Source organism: Narcine bancroftii, chromosome 5 (genome assembly GCF_036971445.1).
Source record: "Narcine bancroftii isolate sNarBan1 chromosome 5, sNarBan1.hap1, whole genome shotgun sequence".
NCBI lineage: Eukaryota > Metazoa > Chordata > Chondrichthyes > Torpediniformes > Narcinidae > Narcine > Narcine bancroftii.
Window position 1 is genome coordinate 13,841,261 of NC_091473.1, and position 19,258 is coordinate 13,860,518.

Genomic DNA, 19,258 nt, shown 5'->3' on the forward strand with positions numbered 1-19,258 from the left:
CTGAAAAATGTCCTCTGTTGCTCATGACCCCAGCACCACAAGTTCTTTTTGGACAGCACATCTCTCACTGGTTTGCCCTTTTCAGCCAGATTTGATATGAACTTCCGTAACTAATTCACCATACGAAGGAAGCTCCTGAACTCACTTGTGTTCACTGGCTCTTTCATGATCTGCGCAGCTCTTGTTTTATCTGGGTCTAGCCTCATGCTGTCAGCTGAGATGATGTAGCCAAGAAACGTCAGCTGAGATGATGTAGCCAAGAAATTTAACCTCTCTTTTCCCAAACTCACATTTAGACATGTTGAGAGTGACTCCTGTTTTTTCTGCTCACTCCAGGTCAGCTTTATCCCTGGTGTTGTGGTGGTCCTTTGTAGTCTCCCAGATGTGGATGAAGTGAACTGGGATTCACTAGAAGTGTCCTATACTGATGACTGGCCTCACCTCCCAGCTCCTCCCTGAGAGCCCGTAGATAACCCTGGTTTCCCACCTAAATCCTGAACCCCTCTGAAGCCTGTTCATGAACCCTGCCTGTATTGTAAGCTAATAAAAGTTAGTTCTCCCTCCAGTCAAGTGTGAACTTTTATTTACACAACAATTTTATTAGCTTACAAACAAGGATGGAGGCGTTGCTCAAGCCCAGTATGCTGTTGATAAACCTCCCCAGTCCCCCGACGCGGCTGAGGAGATTGCATATTGGCTACACTGCTTCCAGGCCTACCTGAACGTGACCAGGGATGTCTTCCATACAGATGAGTTCCAGAGGTCAGCGCTCATCTCAAGGGTAGAGACGGAAGGGTATGCAATTGTCTGAGACTGTCCGACGTACGAGGCCATCATCGAGGCACTGAAGACCCGCTACATGAAGGCTCTGAACAAGGTCCTAGCGAGGTACTGGCTCGCCCTATGCCTCCAACGGCCCAGAGAGTTGATCGACAATTACCTGCTGGATCTGCAGATGCTGGCTAGGAAGTGCAGGTATGAGGCCACTTCGGGCTGCGTCCGGGAAGATGAACAGGTCCAGGACACCTTGGTCGCAGGGGTCCGCTTGAGGTATGTAAGGCAGCAACTGATCAAGTTGGGAAGGAAGGACCTCGCTAACCACATTGAGCTGGCCAAATCACTGGAACAGGCCAGTCTCGAGAATGACGATTGGGTGGCCAGCAAACTCACACTTTCGGATGAGCTCCTCCGAGGACCGGCTGCTCCCGCTCTAACGGCTGCCGCTTCCCGAGCCCAGGAGTATTTTTACGTTGGAAAGGGACAGTACCCTCATCCATGCTGCCCGGCCAAAGACTCGATGTGCTCCAGCTGTAGGAAGAAGGGACATTGGGCGAGGGTCTGCCATGTGAAGGGAGGTCCGGGGAAGTCCATGGCCTGTACTGCTCCCGGATCCGATTCCAGCCACAAATCATCTACGCCAGACTCGCCCGAGATCAGCTGCTGCACAACCCACGCCCTACGGAAATAGCGTAAAAAGGCTCGGTAGCCATCTTGCAATGGCCTGATTTTGAATTCAGCGCCATCATCATCAGAGGAGGAGGAAGTAGGGTGGTCATCTTGCCGTGCCACGAGGTCGGCGCCATCTTACCTGCACAGGTTGACTCAGGACGGAGTGGGACTCTTGAGGGAAGAGCATGGCATCTCCAGCAACCTGCATCGCAGGTTCTTGACCAGAATGGACTTCACCAGCTTAGCAACTTGATGGGGACAGTGAAGGTAAATGGACATTTGACCAAGTCCCTGATTGACACGGGCTCTATGGAAAGTTTCATAGACTCACGGACTGTACAAAAATATAATTAAAAATGTACCCCTCTAATTACCGAATCTTCCTAGCGTCTCAGTCCTATTCAGCATGGGTACAGAAACATTGTATAGTTCATCTGTCGATGGAAGGTGGGGAATTTTGTAAATTTTGCATGTACATTTTAGATGAATTGTGTGCGCCAGTATTGTTGGGTCTGAACTTACTGTGTCACCTTAAAAGTGTGACCTTGGATATTTCTGGCCCCCTTTCCCTGGTAATGGTTCGGAACGGAGGGCCCTCAAAAGCAAAACCCACTTGCAGCTTCTCCACGGTGAACATCAGCCCGTGGAGAGCACAAGCTGTGGTAGTAAAGGGGGAAAACAAGTCCAGGTTAGTGACTGATTATAGCCAAATAATTAATAGATACACACTCCTGGACGCTTACCCCCTCCCTCGCATTTTGGATATGGTGAATGATATTGTGCAGTATCAGGTCTATTCGACCATCGACCAGAAAACTGCCTATCACCAGCTGCCAATCCACTCCAAGGACCACCCATACACAGCATTTGAGGATAACAGTAGACTCTATCAGTTCCGGAGGGTCCCTTTCAGTATTACCAATGGGGTGTCTATTTTCCAGCAGCAGATGGACAGGATGGTGGAGGAGAATGGGTTGAAGGCAACCTTCCCCTACATCGACAATGTCACCATCTGTGGCCACACTGTGGAAGACCATGATGCCAATCTCCAGAGTTTTCTCCACGCGGTGAAAGTCCTGAAACTCACCTACAATTCTGACAAATGTGTATTGAGGACTACACAACTGGCTATTCTTGGCTACATGGTGGAGAATGGCATCATTGGCCTATTAGAGCTTCCGCTCCCTGGAACCAAAAGGCTTTGAGGAGATGCCTGGAGTTTTTCTCATATTACACCCAGTGGGTCTCTGAATACACCGACAAGATTTGTCCCCTCTTAAAGGCTACCACTTTCCCCCTTTCAGCCGAAGCCCAGACAGCTTTTCATTACCTCTGAAGTTGCATTGTGAAAGCTGCCATGCACATGGTAGATGAGAATGTACCTTTCCAAATGGAAAGTGACACTTCAGACGTAGCCCTGGCTGGTACTCTCAATCAGGCAGGCAGGCCAGTTGCCTTTTTCTCAAAGATGCTTCAAAGCCATGAGCTCCAGAACCAGTCTGTGGAAAAGGAGGCTCAGGCCATTGTAGAAGCCATAAGGCACTGGAGGCACTACCTGGCTGGTAGAAGATTTACGCTCTTCATGGACCAGCACTCTGTTCAGCAATGCTATGAGGGGAAAAAAATCAAGAATGACAAAATTGCTAGGTAGAGGATTGAACTCTCCACCTGCCATTTCCAACCCTCCAGATGCCTTGTCCAGGAGATGCTGTGCCTCTGCACACACCAGCCAACTGCGGACCAAACACAATGAGCTCTGCCATCCAGAGCATGGCTCATTTTGTTAAGTCCCGCAATTTGCCCTACACAATAGAAGACGTCAGGTCATGCCAGGTCTGTGCTGAGTGCAAGCCGCACTTTATTCATCCCGCGAAAGCACACCTGATTAAATCATCCAGACCCTTCGAACAGCTCAGTGTCAATTTTGAGGGACCTCTCCCTTCACAAACAGGAACACCTATTTTCTCTCGGTTATCGATGAATACTTCCACTTCCCGTTCGCCATCCTGTACCCAGACACGTCCGTCTCGTCTGTTATGAAGGCCCTAGACTCTTCACCCTGTTTGGGTATCTCAGCTATATTCATAGCGACCGGGGGTCAGCCTTCATGAGCGACAAGCTGCGTCAATACCTGCTGGTGAGGGGCATCGCATCCAGCAGTACTACCAGTTACAGGTACACGATCCTTTATCCAGAACCCTTGGGGGACAGTGTGTTCTGAATTATGGATTTTTCCAGATTTCGTAAAGCACACTTGAATTGTCCTGCCGTATCCACCCCCACCCTCCTCCAGTCGCCCAGCTATCTCCCCCGAACGCCGGTCCCTCGGCCGCCTCTCCCAACCGCTGGTCCCTTGGCCGCCTCTCCCGACCGTCGGTCCCTCAGCTGCCCGGCTGCCTCCCCCGACTGCGTTACTCTGCACTGCGACCAATGCTACTCCTCATGAGCTCATGTTTACATTTGATAGAAGGTCGGCATCAAGGACTACACTCCCAGCCTGGCTCACTAGTCCTGCTCTGGTCCTTCTCAAGAAGCACGTGAGGAGAAACAAGACCGACTCCCTGGTGGAAAGGTTGAAATTGCTCCATGCCACCCCACATTGCCTCAGGTGCCCCACGAGCTACCTAGCTCTTTTTCCCCACCACTGCCCAGGGCCTCAGGGGACCTGATTCAGGAGGAGAGTGACCCCTCTCTATCATCCAACCGGAGCCCCAGCCCACTACCCTTCCATCAGGAGACTCAAGGAGTCCAAGGTCCCCCACCAAGATCTCCATACCCCCGGACCACTTGAATCTGTAAATAGTATTGTAAATACTTCTCTTCTGTGTCAATTACTGGTTTCTGATCCTTGTTTTCTTCATCCACAGACCTTTAATTCTGAAGGAAGGGGTGAATGTAGTGAACTGGAATTCACTAGAAGTGTCATGTACTGATGACTGCCCCTGGCTCGTCCCCCCGGAAGCCCATTTATAAACCTGGTTTCCCGCCTACACCCTGAACCTCTCTGAAGCTTGTTCATGAACCCTACCTGTATTGTAAGCTAATAAAAGTGTTAGTTCTCCCTCCAGTCGAGTGTGAGCTTTTATTTACACTACAGAGGATATCATCCATGTGGCAGACAATCATTTCCAAGTTTGCAGTAACCTTGATCACCATCCTGTTCTGGAAGTGTTCTGGGGCAGATGAGATACCAAAAGGGTGGCGGTTAAAATAGTAACACCAGAATGGCATCATAAAGGTGGTACAGAGAGCTGATACTTTAGCCGAGAATCTGCCAAAAGCTTATGTTCGCATCCAGCTTAGTGAAATACTGTGCATCTGTGAACATGCCTAAAGCTTGGTCTACCAAAGGGAGGATAAACTTTTGACGGCACATTGACCCATTTAGGGGAGTCAAATCCACACAAATGAGGACGTCTTCTTTGTTCTTTTTTGGGGCTACCACCAAGCCACAACACTAATCTGTCGGTTCCTCCATGCAACTGATTACCCCTAGTTTTACCATTCTCTCCAGCTCTTTCTTCACTTTGCCCATGTGTGGCAATGGGACCTGTCCTGGCATTTTAAGAGAAAATAGCTTATTTTCGGGTTGGAGTTTAATGATGCAAGGCTTCTGAACCAGCCTGAGTCCCTCACAGAGTTTAGGATATGTATATCTGACTGTCTCTTGGTCTATGGTATTAACTGTGACTACTAGTTTGAGTCTCACTGAGGCTGGTCTGATCAATAGCACCACCTGTAGATCTCTCACTACAAAGACTTCCTCTGTGTATGAGAGTGTTTCAGTAGCTGACCCCAGGACTATCAGTTTCACTCTTCCTAGACCATAGAGAAGTTTCTGAGATTTATCTAGCTTACCTTCTCCGTGTATGACTCTTTTGAACACCTACTCAGGAATGGTTGTAACATCGTCCCCAGTGGCAATTTTGAAGGTTACCTTACTGCCTCCTATGCTGAAGTCATGGTTCCTCAATGGAAGTCACCTCTCTTAGAAACAGTCCATCCACATCCTCTGCAACCTCATTCACTGTGCTGGTTGACCTACAGACTTTTCCATAAAGTCCTTGTTTACCACAGTTGTTGCATTCTGCACTCTTGGCTGGGCACTGAAATGCTGAGTGGAAAGGTGATTTACCACATTTGGGGCATGCTCTGTGGTCCACCTTGCTCTGCTTTGTTTTCTTAATGTTGCTTGTCCTTGTGTCTGTTCCTTGGCTTTCTATTGGTGCAGTTTTCCCCTCTTTATGTGCACTGCATTCATTGTACTTTACTAGCGCTCATTTCTCCTCTCAAGTCAGTCTGTTGCTGCTTTATTTCCTGACTGTCTAGCCATTGTGATAGCTTTTGTGAGGGTGAGGTCTTTATCAAGTTGCATCCTCTTTGACAGTGATGAATCTCTAAGACCCACTACTAATCTGTCCCTCAAAGGTTCATCATGCAGATCTCCATACTCACAGTTCTCTGACAGTACATACAACGTTGTGATGAATGAGTCCACTGACTCTGTAGACAGTTGTACTCTCTTGTTAAACTTGACCTGTTCATATATCACGTTTTTCTTTGGAATGAAATATGTGTCGAAACCTTTCCTTACTGCATTATAATGCTGATGCTGCTTGCTCGTTAAATCCAGACCTCGCAACACGTCATCAGTCTCGTCCACCATGCAATATACGAGTGTATTCACTTGGTTAGCTTTGGTGGACTCAATACTGAAGCTCGCCCCGTTACATCATCAACAGGTCAAATGCCAAACTAATAACATTACACCACAACCTTCACTGTTAGTCACACTCAAAATGAAGCAGTCTCTCCAAGTGACCTTCACTATTAGTCACAATCAAAATGAAGCACTTTGCTTCCCAAAAGACCCTCCTGGCACAGGTCAATCCACCGAAAAGGTCCAGTCATTCACAGAAAATACTTCGCTCTGAACTCCATAAAAAGTGGTTGGCCACAAGAGCTCCTTTAAAAAAGTATTTTCTCTTCAGCATCAGTATGGTTCTCCCTTGCAAAATCACAATGTCTTTGCAAATGTATCGAATCTGGAATAGACAGAGACAAGTCTTCACTCAGTTCTTCCAATGTATCGAATAGCCGCTGGGCTCTAGCTTATGTTGTGATGGTGCTTGTGTGAAATGTTAAATGCTAACTGTGACCATTCAGTTCCTCCTGTCTATACTATCCTTTATAGTGATAATCCCATTTTACTAAAATGGGAGCTTGAAATACTTTAAACAACGGAATAACATGAGCTACCCTACACTCCTCTGGCACCACACCTGTGACTAAGGACTCTTTAATCTGCATAGATTCAATGACCTCACTGCTTGTTTTCCTTACTTCCCACAACTCTGTGCCCTTTTCCTGAGTGAATACCGATGAAAAAAAAACATTTAAGACCCCTCACATCTCTTTTGGCTCCATACAAAGCCGACCACTCTGATCTTCAAGGGGACCAATGTTGTCCCTTACTATTTTTTCTCTCTTTTACTCTACCTGTAGAAACCCTCAGGACACACATGTCAAACTCAGGCCGCGGGCCAAATTTGGCCCATGATATAATTATATTTGGCCCGCAAGATCATATCAAATATGTATTAGAGCTGGCCCGCTGGCCACCGCGCCAGTATAGCGCATGCACAGCTGATACTACAAATCCCAGAATGCTTTGCAAATGCGTTGGCGCCACCCCGTCAATTGCCCCCACCTCCTCTCTTTACTTTCATTAGCATCTGCGACCTGTCGCCCAACTCACATGTAATAAACCCCTTACGAAAAATGGCCAAACAAAAGACAGAAAACAGGACCTTTCAAGACAGGTGGGAGGCAAACTCTGACCTCAGAGTTTGATGAACTTGCATCTAAGAAGAGATGCCAAGAATCTGGTTTAGACCCAGGTGCATCAGAGTAAATCACAGTGTAGCAAGCTAAGCTTGGATTAATATTTTCTTTGGTTAACTTTGGACTGTTCATAGTTGAAAGATTGGATTTTCATTGAAGCAAGTTGTTTTTTTTGACTTGTTGGCTTGTGAAAAAAAAACATTTAAAAGGAGCTTAAAGGCTATAGAGAAATATTATTTATTGAATATTTTATTTCTCATTTGTTAATGCTTCTTCTGGAAAGAGTTTAACCAAAACTATTATTAAACATTTATTTTAATAAGAAAAAGTTTAACATTACATATGTTGAAAGAAGAGAAAACATGCAGATGTTGTTGAAAATTTTCAATAAATATTTAGTTTGGCCCACGACTTAGTCCAAGTTTTTAATTTTGGCCCTCTGTGAATTTGAGTTTGACACCCCTGCTTCAGGATCTTCCTTCACGTTGTCTGCCAAAGCTACCTCATGTCTTCTTTATCTTTCCTGATTTCTTTCTTGAGGTTTTTCTTGTGGAATATGTGGGAGTAACTTTCAACAGATGGACCATTCAACAAAAGCAGTTCCTCAAAACTTTCAAGAACAATTAGGGATGGATAATAAATTTTGTGCCATCAGTATGGCTGACATAATAAATCACATTTTTGAACTGTGTCAGTTTTAAAGGCATTATTAAGATGTAAACTAATTTTGCTTGTACGAAGAAGACACATGGAAAAGACTCATTTTGTCAAATAAAATCCTACCTTCACATTTTTCAAAAATCTGAACAGTTTCTCCAATTTCCAGCACAAGCCCTTGAGGCACTGAAGCACGAAAGCTGCATATCACTAAAAAAAGAAATTTGAAAGTGACAGTTAGGATTAGTATTGTTAGTCAAACAAAAACCAATAGTTCCCTCCCTTCTTTTCCTTCACTAATGTGTTATTTTGGGCCTGGGAATGGAAAGGAATCCTTTACCTTCTTCATTCAAATCTATGCAAACCAAGGGTTTTTTTTAATTGCAGAAAATAATATTGGCCCTGCAGTTGGCATTAGATTGTCTGCACTCCATTAGTGTTTAATGTTTCTATTACACAACACCAATGGATTATCAAATAATTAATATTAATTTGTTTCTTCTTGTTACATACAAGGTACTTCAAAACTTTCTGACATCAAACCTGCACTTTCAAAATATTTGCAATAATCTTCAACAAATCAGTAATATATATTAATTTGGCAAAAAAAATAATGAAATAGAAAACATCTCTGTAAACATTCATCCAGAGCAAGTGTAAAGATATTTAATAACACCATACACATTCGACTTCATGCCATTTCATTAAAACTTTTAAAAAATCAATTATCTGATTAATTAAAAGGATGCATGAGAGCCAGGAAAGCAGTGCTCATCAGAATGGGAAAATTCACATAATATTATGTGATTTTAAAAATGCATACCAAAGAAACTTGAACATAAAATAAAGTAGAAAGAGCTGTAAGCCTCAAATCTGTCATTCAATTGCATTTTCCTGACTCCATCAAATTTCTTGATTCTATCATTTCTAAAAATGTATTGAGCTCAACTTTAAATATGTTCAACAATTGACCACAGAGACCCTCATGGTTTATTTTTTTTTAATTGAAGAAATTGTCATCTAAAAAAAAGTCAACTCTTGTGAATATGCCTCCTGATTCTCCCCCAAACAGGGCCAGCTGGCCCCCTTAAGCTTTCTCTGCCCTCCAGTAGAATCATGGCTGATTCTCTTGCTCTATATCTAATTTTCTCCCTTTCTCTCCCCCTCCCTCCTCCTCTCCCTCCCTCTCCCCTTACTGCTTAATGCCTTCCCAGAATTACAATGTCTCAATAAGACCAATTCTCCTAAACTTATTCACTTCAATTATCAAATTTCTCAGTATAAAATTCAACAATTGAAAATATGGTTATCTTCCTGAGATATAAAGATTAAAAATTCTAACAGTACTAAGGTGCAACATAAGATTAATTTTTGAAAGAAAAAACACAAGAATTTAAAAGACAAGACTAAAACTGAAATAGTCATTACAAGATGTGTACAAGCAGACCACTTAAATTTGGCAGGATAAAAGCTAACAATCTAATTTGAATGACCTTTGATTCATATATAGAATGTAAACATCACTGGAAAGCCTATGTTTACTGTTCATCCTCTCAAGCACGCAAGAAAATAGAAGCAGGAGTAGGTCAGCTGATTCCTCAAGCTTAAAACTGAGACCGTGGAGTCTGTGCCCAAGAAGGTGGAGCCTATAATTGACAGCAGCCATGAGGGGTTGAAAACTTCGGGGAAGCAGAGAAATGGGAACCAGTAATGGAGAGAAACCTGCCCCCCCCACCCCCCCAATTTTGAGAAGATGACCATGGTGGTCAACATTTTGGATATGAAACCTATATTAATGTAAGAGGACAGTTATTAAAACGGTATCAGAATTTCTTCTCAGAGGACAGCAAATCTCTGCAATGATCTATTCCAGTGTGTTGTGGGGTCTGCACTGTGAAGTATACTTCAAGTGAAGGTGGATGCATTTTTGAAAGATCATGGAATGGAATGCAATGGGAAACTAGCACAGAAAAAAATTAAGGCTGAGGGCAGATCATCCATGAATATATTGAGCAAGCTTGAGGAAGCAGAGGAGATAACCATGGCGGCAGACGAGTGAGGGATTCTGTTGTGAGTGGGCTGTTGGCGACTCGAGGCAAGGAACCCATGCAGGCTGCGGACTGCTGGCGACTATAGTCAAGGGTTTCACACCAGGCGGCAGAATGCTGGACACTGGCTGAAGAGGTACCAGGTATCAGAACCAAGATGCGAGAGGGTGCTAAGGGCGCTGAAGGTTTCCCGATCGTGTCAGAGGTTCAGATCTATATCTCGGGCTGCTGATGATTTGGACTGGACTCTGTGTGGCTGTGGAAGTTACTGGAGGCAAATCTGTGGACATTCGATGATTTCGAAGAGGACAATCTTTGCTTCTCTTTCTCTGACTATAAAAGGCATTGCAGGCAATTTCTGCCAATGGCAAATCGGTCTGCCTTACAGCAGACAAAAGCAAATTTCATGTGTGATATTACACTGTTTTTATTACATGAAAATAAAGGAATCTTGAATCAATGCTGACTTGATTACAGAACAACCAAAGATGCAACCCAATCTACGGACCCAATCGATACCCTAATCAACCTGTGAGTATCTAACTATTGATTCTTAGGCCTGAACAAAGACAGCCACCAGCCCAGAGAATTAGCAGATATGCTGGGCTGCAGGTGAGACTGAAATGGTATGGTTGCAAGTCTCCCCACCCCAGCATTCTCTTGGCAAATGTCCAAACCACAGCAAATAAGCTAGTCAAACTTAAACCTAGATTTACCTTTCAAAGGGAGTTCAGGGACTGCTGTCTTCTCTTTGGCTTGGCTTCGCGGACGAAGATTTATGGAGGGGGTAAAAAAGTCCACGTCAGCTGCAGGCTCGTTTGTGGCTGACCAGTCCGATGCGGGACAGGCAGACACGATTGCAGCGGTTGCAAGGGAAAATTGGTTGGTTGGGGTTGGGTGTTGGGTTTTTCCTCCTTTGCCTTTTGTCAGTGAGGTGGGCTCTGCAGTCTTCTTCAAAGGAGGCTGCTGCCCGCCAAACTGTGAGGCGCCAAGATGCACGGTTTGAGGCGTTATCAGCCCACTGGCGGTGGTCAATGTGGCAGGCACCAAGAGATTTCTTTAGGCAGTCCTTGTACCTTTTCTTTGGTGCACCTCTGTCACGGTGGCCAGTGGAGAGCTCGCCATATAATACGATCTTGGGAAGGCGATGGTCCTCCATTCTGGAGACGTGACCCATCCAGCGCAGCTGGATCTTCAGCAGCGTGGACTCGATGCTGTCGACCTCTGCCATCTCGAGTACCTCGACGTTAGGGGTGTGAGCGCTCCAATGGATGTTGAGGATGGAGCGGAGACAACGCTGGTGGAAGCGTTCTAGGAGCCGTAGGTGGTGCCGGTAGAGGACCCATGATTCGGAGCCGAACAGGAGTGTGGGTATGACAACGGCTCTGTATACGCTTATCTTTGTGTGGTTTTTCAGTTGGTTGTTTTTCCAGACTCTTTTATGTAGTCTTCCAAAGGCGCTATTTGCCTTGGCGAGTCTGTTGTCTATCTCATTGTCGATCCTTGCATCTGATGAAATGGTGCAGCCGAGATAGGTAAACTGGTTGACCGTTTTGAGTTTTGTGTGCCCGATGGAGATGTGGGGGGGCTGGTAGTCATGGTGGGGAGCTGGCTGATGGAGGACCTCAGTTTTCTTCAGGCTGACTTCCAGGCCAAACATTTTGGCAGTTTCCGCAAAGCAGGACGTCAAGCGCTGAAGAGCTGGCTCTGAATGGGCAACTAAAGCGGCATCATCTGCAAAGAGTAGTTCACGGACAAGTTTCTCTTGTGTCTTGGTGTGAGCTTGCAGGCGCCTCAGATTGAAGAGACTGCCATCCGTGCGGTACCGGATGTAAACAGCGTCTTCATTGTTGGGGTGTTGGGATGTAAACAGCGTCTTCATTGTTGGGGTCTTTGTTGGGGACTGCTGTGGGCTCTATTTAACTAGCACATGATTTACATCTTTGACTCCTGACTGCACAGTACAACTGGAGGATTTTACCAGAAGATTTACATTTTGCTTTAGATATAAAGTATTTCATAGAGCTCCTGTTTTAAATTAAAAGATTTCAAACAATATAGAGTATAACGAATCAAGGAATAAAAAATATTCCCATTCTGTACCTGTTCTCTTAGTGTGCTTTATATCCACTTGTTTTAAAAACGTAATAGCACTATTTTATTGTTTGGTCACACATTGAGAAAGGATTTGGCACAACACCTAAATAAATATCACTCAAAAATAAGAAATAGAATGTTTGCAACAGTTGATGAAGCTAGATGCCAAATCTAAAGCAAAGCAGACTTAACGATAAACATTGCTAAATGCATCAGCAATGACTCATTTCTCAAGAGTAGTCCTCTGCAGTTCCATATCATCCTAAATTTGTTGACCTATCTTCCACAAAAAAAATTGAATCCCTCTTTGTGTGGCATTGGTTGCATATTTTGACAATTCTTAAATATGATGAAAATGATGAGAAGATGAAATACAATGCATTGAAATTCTTACAATACTCCACTGTACAGATTTTTCCTTTCCATCCTCATTCATTCCTTAAATCGTACCATCACATTCTGAACTTCCTGAGTCTCAAATTATCAGTCATCAGCAAAATCTGTAACTACTACTTCTACGTCAACCTCAAATTCAACATGATGAGGGGCTCTTCAGCCTTCTCCATGGACTCATTGCCAAAACTGCTCGACCATTCTACCAGCACTGCCAACCAACAAAAGACTAAATTCTTATTATGGTTGAACTTTTATCTTAAATCTTTTACCTGTATTGGAATCATTTTATTGGGTGCTATTGACTGAGAAATTTCACAGTACAAAAAATGTGGAGTAATTTCTCTGCTCCTTTCATTCACTCTAGGTGGTCTTTTTCTGAACTTGTATTTACTCAAAACCAACCTCACATGACAATTAACAAAGATGGTATGAGAGGTGTTGTGGTTGTTTGAAGCTATTGGTTCAATAGACCTCCAATTTGCAGAGGTTGGTGGCCAATTCACTGTTGCTCCTCTTTGTGACCATATGAGAAATAAGCTATTTAGCCCATTGACTTTGCCCCACCATTCGATCATTAGCTGACCCATTTTCCCACTGAGCCCCAATGTCCACCCTTCTCTCCATAACCTTTGATGCCCTAGCTAATCAAGAACCTATCAATTTCTCCCTTAAATAGACCCAATAACAGCCTCCACAACTGCCTGTGGTACAAATTCCACAGATTTACCACCATTTGGCGATAGAAATTCCTAAATATCTGATTTATCAGATTTCAGATTTATTGTCAGAGTACATACATGACAATCATATACAACCCTGAGAATGTTTATCTGTGGGATGGAAGAATTATCACTTATTGATAGGGCAAAAAAAACTGTACACAATGTACATATGTAACAAATAAAGAATTGTAAATGGATAATGAATGTAAGCAAACTGACTGTGCAATACAGAGAATTTAAAAAAAAACATTAAAGTGCACAAGTAAGAATCCTTAAGTGAGTCCCTAATTAAGTTTGTTATTGAGGAGTGTGATGGTGGAGGGGTAGCAGCTGTTCCTGAACTTGGTGGTGCTAGTCTTGTGGCACCTATACCTTTTTCCTGATGGCAGCAGCTAGAATAGAGTGTGTACTGGGTGGTGTGGATCCCTGATGATTACTGCTGTTCTCCGACGACAGCGTTCCCTGTAGATGTACTCAAAGGTTGGGAGGGATTTGCCTGTGATGTCCTGGGCTGTGTCTACGACCTTTTGGAGAGCTTTACGCTCAGGGGTATTGGTGCCCCATACCAGACAGTGATGCAGCCGGTCAGCACACTTTCCATCACACATCTGTAGAAATTTGTCAGGGTTTCTGGTGTCAGACCAAACATCTGCAAATTCCTGAGGAAGTAGAGACGCTGATGTGCTTTCTTCATGACGCTATTATTGTGTTGGGTCCAGGAAAGATCCTCCAAGATAGTGACTCACAAGAACTTAAATTTGCTCACCCTCTCCATCTCTGATTCCCCCAAAGATCACTGGATTGTAAACCTCTGGTTTTCCTTTTTTGAAGTCAACAATGCGTTCCTTAGTTTTGGTGACATTGAATGCAAGGCTGTTCTTGGTAAACCATTCAGCTAAGTTTTCAATCTCTTCCCCACCCCCAACCCCCCAATATGCTGATTCATCATATTTCTTTATACAACCCAGTACTGTGGTATCATTCGCAAATTTCTAGATGGTGTTATTTATCACACCAAGCCACATAGTTGTAGCATACTCTATCAAATCTCATCTCATTCTTCAACACTCCAGGGAATAAAATCCAAACCTGTTTAACCTTTCCCTGTAACTCAATTCGTGAAGTCCGGGCGACACCCTAGTAAATCTTCTCTGCACTCTTTTTATCTTATTGATATCTTTCCTGAAGTTAGGTGACCATAACTGCATACAATACTCCAAATTTGTCCTCATCTATTTCTTATACAACTTTACCATATCATCCCAACTCCTATACTCAATCATTTATAAAACCAATAGGCCAAATGCTCTCTACAATCCGATTCACCTTTGATGCCACTTTCAGAGAATTATGTATCTATATTCAACCACACTCTGCAGAGCCCTGCCATTTACCGTGTATATCCTTTCTTGGTTTGTCCTTCCAAAATGCAGCACCTCACACTTGTCTGCATTACATTCCATCTGCCATTTTCCAGTCCACTTTTCCAGCTGGTCTAGATCCCTCTGCAAGCTTTAAAAACCTTCTTCACTGTCCACAATGCCTCCAATCTTAGTGTCATCTGCAAACCTGCTGATCCAATTTACCAATTATCATTGGTAAATTGATATAGATGACAAACAACAATGATCCCAGCACAGATCCCTGCGGCAGACCACTAGTCAAAGGCATCCAGTCTGAGAAGCAATCATCCACTTCTAGTCATTGTCGAATCCAGTTTGTTACTTCAGCATGAATACTGAGCATCTAAACTTTCCTGACTAAACCCCATGTGGGACCTTGTCAAAGCCCTTACTAAAGTCCAAGCAATCCAACATCCACTGCCTTTCCTTTGTCAACTTTCCTGGTAACTTCCTAAAAAAAACTCTAAAAGATTGGTTACGTACAGCCTACCAAGCACAAAGACATGTTGATTATCCTTTATCAGTCCATGGTTATCTAAATAATTGTACATCCGATATCTTAGAACACCTTCCAATAATTCACTAACATCAGGGTCACTGGCCTATAATTTCCAGGGGTTACCTTTGGAGCCTTTTTTAAACAATGGAACAACATGAGCTACCTTCCAATCCTTTGGTGCAACTAAGAACATTTTAGATATTTCTGCCAGACCCTCTGAAATTTCTATACTAGCCTCCCTCAAGGTTTGAGGGAATATCTTGACAAGCTCTAGGGATTTATACACATTTATTTGCTTTAAAACAGCAAGCACTTCCTCCTCTTTAATCTGTACAAGTTCCATGACCTCACTGTTTGATTTTTGTATTTCCTTTGAATCTGTCAGTTTCCTGAGTGAATACTGATATACCAAAACAACATTTAAAATCTCCCCAATCTCTTTTGGCTCCAGACATTGCTGATATCTCTGATCTTCAGATTTTCCTTCACATTTTCTTCCAAAGCAACCTCATGTCTACTTTTAGCCTTCCTGATTTCTTACTTGAGGTTCTTCTTGCATTTTTATATTCCTCGTGTATCTCATTTGCTCCACGTTGCCTGTTCCTGCTATACACCTCTCTTCTTCAGAACCAGATCCCCAATATCTTTCAAAAAATAAGGTTCCCTGTTCCTGCTAAATTTGATTTTAATCCTGACAGGAACATATAATAAACTCTGTACTCTCAAAATTTCACCTTTAAAGGTACTCCATTTACCTCACATATTAGATTAGATTCAACTTTGTCATTGTGCCAATAAAATACAAAGCCAATGAAATACAATTAGCATCCAACCAGAAATTTTAAAAATAGTCCTATTGTAGTGACTAGTCCGGTAGAGCTAATAAATGAATACACATACACAGGATTAGTCAGCAAAGACTGTTAATTCGAATTTGCTTCCTCCTTTTATATCTCTCCAGGTCTGGGCCCCACAAGACCGGGAGTGACATCACCATGTGCCTGCCACTAATCTGTGGATCACGTGTTTAAAGTAAACATGATAGGAGCCCCACACCCTCTATAAAGAGGCACAAAGGTCCAGTTTGTCACGACTCAGCTCACAGCACCGTGTACACGCGGTTCTTCACCCAGGTGAGTGAGCAGCAGCCCGGCCCGCGGGTTTACACATCCACTCGGCAAGCCGCCCCAGCAACGGTTCGCAATACCGTGCTACATAGCCACTTGCCCACTACACAGCCACTCGGCCTGCTACACTATCATTGCCCAAAAGAGATGAACTGGGTACACGCACATTGGGAGGATGCCATCTTCTTCTGGGTTGCGAACTAAACAGTTGCGAATGTGCCCAAATGTCCAAAGTATACACAACCCGCCCCTCTTTACCACACAGAAAGGGCCATCATACAGCTGTTGCAATTGTGTTCCCGGAGCCTGTCTGCGCACAAACATAAAGTCAGTGTCGAGGAGAGGTGGAGTCACATGCTGCTTGGGGGATTCCATGCCAGTTGTTTAGAATGGGTTTCCTGACTGCAACGTTGTGTCGAAGCTGCTGAAACACATCCAGGTCAGAGAAGCAGAAATTGCATGAGAAGTGAACATCTCCTGGAAATGAGAGAACCAAGCCATAAACCATCTCTACAGATGATGCCAGCATGTCTTCCTTCATGGCAGTGTGCACATCCTCTAAAACCCATGGCAACTCGTCCATCCAATTGGGCCCAGTGAGTCGGGCTTTGAGTGTGGACTTGAGTTGTTGGAGGAAATGTTCCACAAGACCATTGGACTGCAGGTAGTACACTGTAGTAAGATGCAGTTGTGTGTCATAAAAGTGTACAAGGGCAGTCCATAATGCAGAGGTGAATTGCACTCCACGGTCTGAAGTGACGTGTGAGAACTCCGAATCTCGTGATCCAACTGCACGTCTCAGTATTGCTGGATGGCAATGGGATGGCCTCTGGCCACCACTTGAATGGGTCTATGACTGGCAGGATGTATCTCATGTTCTGAGACACTGGCAATGGTCCGACCAGGTCTATATGCACATGATCAAAACTCCGGCATACCGCTGGGGAAGGCTGGAGAGGTGCCTTGGTGTGCCGCTGTATTTTTGAAGTTTAGCAGTGGGGACACATCTGGGCCCACTGCACAACATCCTTCTTAAGTCCATTCCATATGTATTTAGTTACCATGAGCTTGAACTTTGATGGAGGGATGACAAGTTGTGAACTTCGTCAAAAAGACATCGTCTTCAAGATGGTGGAATTACTGGCCATGGGTAGCCCAATGACATGCCACAAAGCACAGTTGGCCTGTCTAGTTGTGGTGCCACCTGTTGTATGTCCAGGTTCATAATGGCAGTACTGTATGCCTGAACATCAGGATCCATGGTCTGTGCATTGGCCAAGTAAAAGATATGATGCACTGCCGGTCTGGAGAGCATGTCAGCGACTAGATTGTTTTTCCCTGAGACATGATGCACATCCACTGTGTATTCAGAAATGTATGATGTCGCATTGGTGCCTGGCTGACCATGGGTCCAATATTTTGCTAAAGGCAAAAGTGAGTGGCTTATGGTTTGTGAAAGCGGTGAAATGGTGGCCCTCCAAAACATATCAGAAGTGTTGCGTGGCCAGGTACAATGCCAACAGCTCTCGATCAAATATGCTGTATTTCATTTACGATGGCTGCAGTTGGCGGCTAAAGAAAGCCAGGGGTTAGCAACGGCCATTGATGGACTGCTCAAGAGCTGCGCCCACCGCCATATCTGAGGCGTCAGTGGTGAGTTCCAGGGTGGCGGTGGGATTAGGATGCCCGAGCTTTGCTGTGCTGTGTTGGCATGAGCGTCTTTGGCAATTGTGAACGCAAGCTCTGCCTTTGTGGTCCAAGTAACTTTCTTGTGCTCCGTGGTGAGCAGCTGAAACAGTGGTCGAAAAAAGTCAGCGGCTGCCAGAATTAAACGGTGATAGAAATTCCCCATGCCTAAGAACTTCTGCAGTCCTTTAACAGTCTGCAGTCCTTTAACAGTGGTAGATTTCGGAAAGGCACATACTGCGTCCACTTTGTTGAATAAGGGAAAGATACCTTCAGGCATGATCTTGTGCCCCAAGAAATTGATGTTTGACCTGCCAAACTGGCATTTGCGAGGGTTGATGGTAAGTCCAAATTCATCCAGCCATTGGAAGTGGTGGATCTTGATCATTTTGACTGGCGATGAGGATGTCATCTAAGTAGATGTAAGCAAATTCTAAATCCCCACCCAAAGCTTCCATAAGCTGCTGGAACGTTTGAGCGGCGTTCTTCAACCCAAATGGTATCCTGAAGAATTCAAGAAGTCTGAAAGGAGTAATAATTGCTGTTATGGGAATGTCATCCGCGTGGACTGTGATTTGATGATATGCCTTGATGAGATCAACTTTGGAGAAAACAAGGCAATTGTGTATGTGAGGAATGAGGTATCTGTCAGGTGTAGTTCTATTATTGAGCATGCGGTAGTCATCGCAGGGTCTTCATCCACTGGTGTTCTTGGGTACCATGTGTTATGGTGATGTCCAAGAACTGCGGGAATGCTGAATGATATCCAATTCCTCTGTGGCAGTAAATTCTGTCTTGACCTGCTGAAGTTTATCTGGTGGGAGATGACGAGCCCTGGTGTAAATCAGCGGGCCTAAGTGTCAATGTCATGGAACATACCATGGGCCGTTGTGGAGAAATTGAAATTAAGAGAGAGCACACCAGGAAATTCGTTGAGCAGGGCAGCATAGGTTTCTTTGCGCAGGGTGTGCACCGAGCTGGGAAACTTGTCTTTTGCTGCTTATCATCAAGTGAATTCCCACCACGTTAACTGCAGCTGTTGGAGCAGCTGCTGCTGCTGCTGTTGTTGCATCCATGGCAACTGCAGATTCAAGCTTCGGCTTAATCTTGCTGTCGGGGTCATCAATTGTAGCGACTACTCCGGTAAAGCTACTAAATGAATACACATACACAGGATTAGTCAGCAAAGACTATTTATTCGAATTTGCTTCCTCCTTTTATATCCCTCCAAGTCTGAGTCCCACGAGACCAGGAGTGACATCACCACGTGCCTGCCACTAATCTGTGGGGCTTGTGTGCTTAAAGTAAACGTGATGGGAGCCCCACGCCC

The 19,258-nt window shown here is 44.3% G+C and overlaps 1 protein-coding gene across 16 annotated transcripts in view; it reads right to left on the bottom strand.

Moving 5' to 3' along the window:
• dock3 (dedicator of cytokinesis 3) overlaps positions 1-19,258 on the bottom strand; it is a 939,092-nt gene that overhangs the window by 791,216 nt on the left and 128,618 nt on the right. For all 16 annotated transcript variants that reach the window (XM_069936839.1, XM_069936837.1, XM_069936835.1 and 13 more), the window contains one exon: positions 8,077-8,160. In XM_069936839.1, the coding sequence (XP_069792940.1) occupies positions 8,077-8,160 (84 nt within the window). The remainder of the gene's footprint in view (positions 1-8,076; positions 8,161-19,258) is intronic.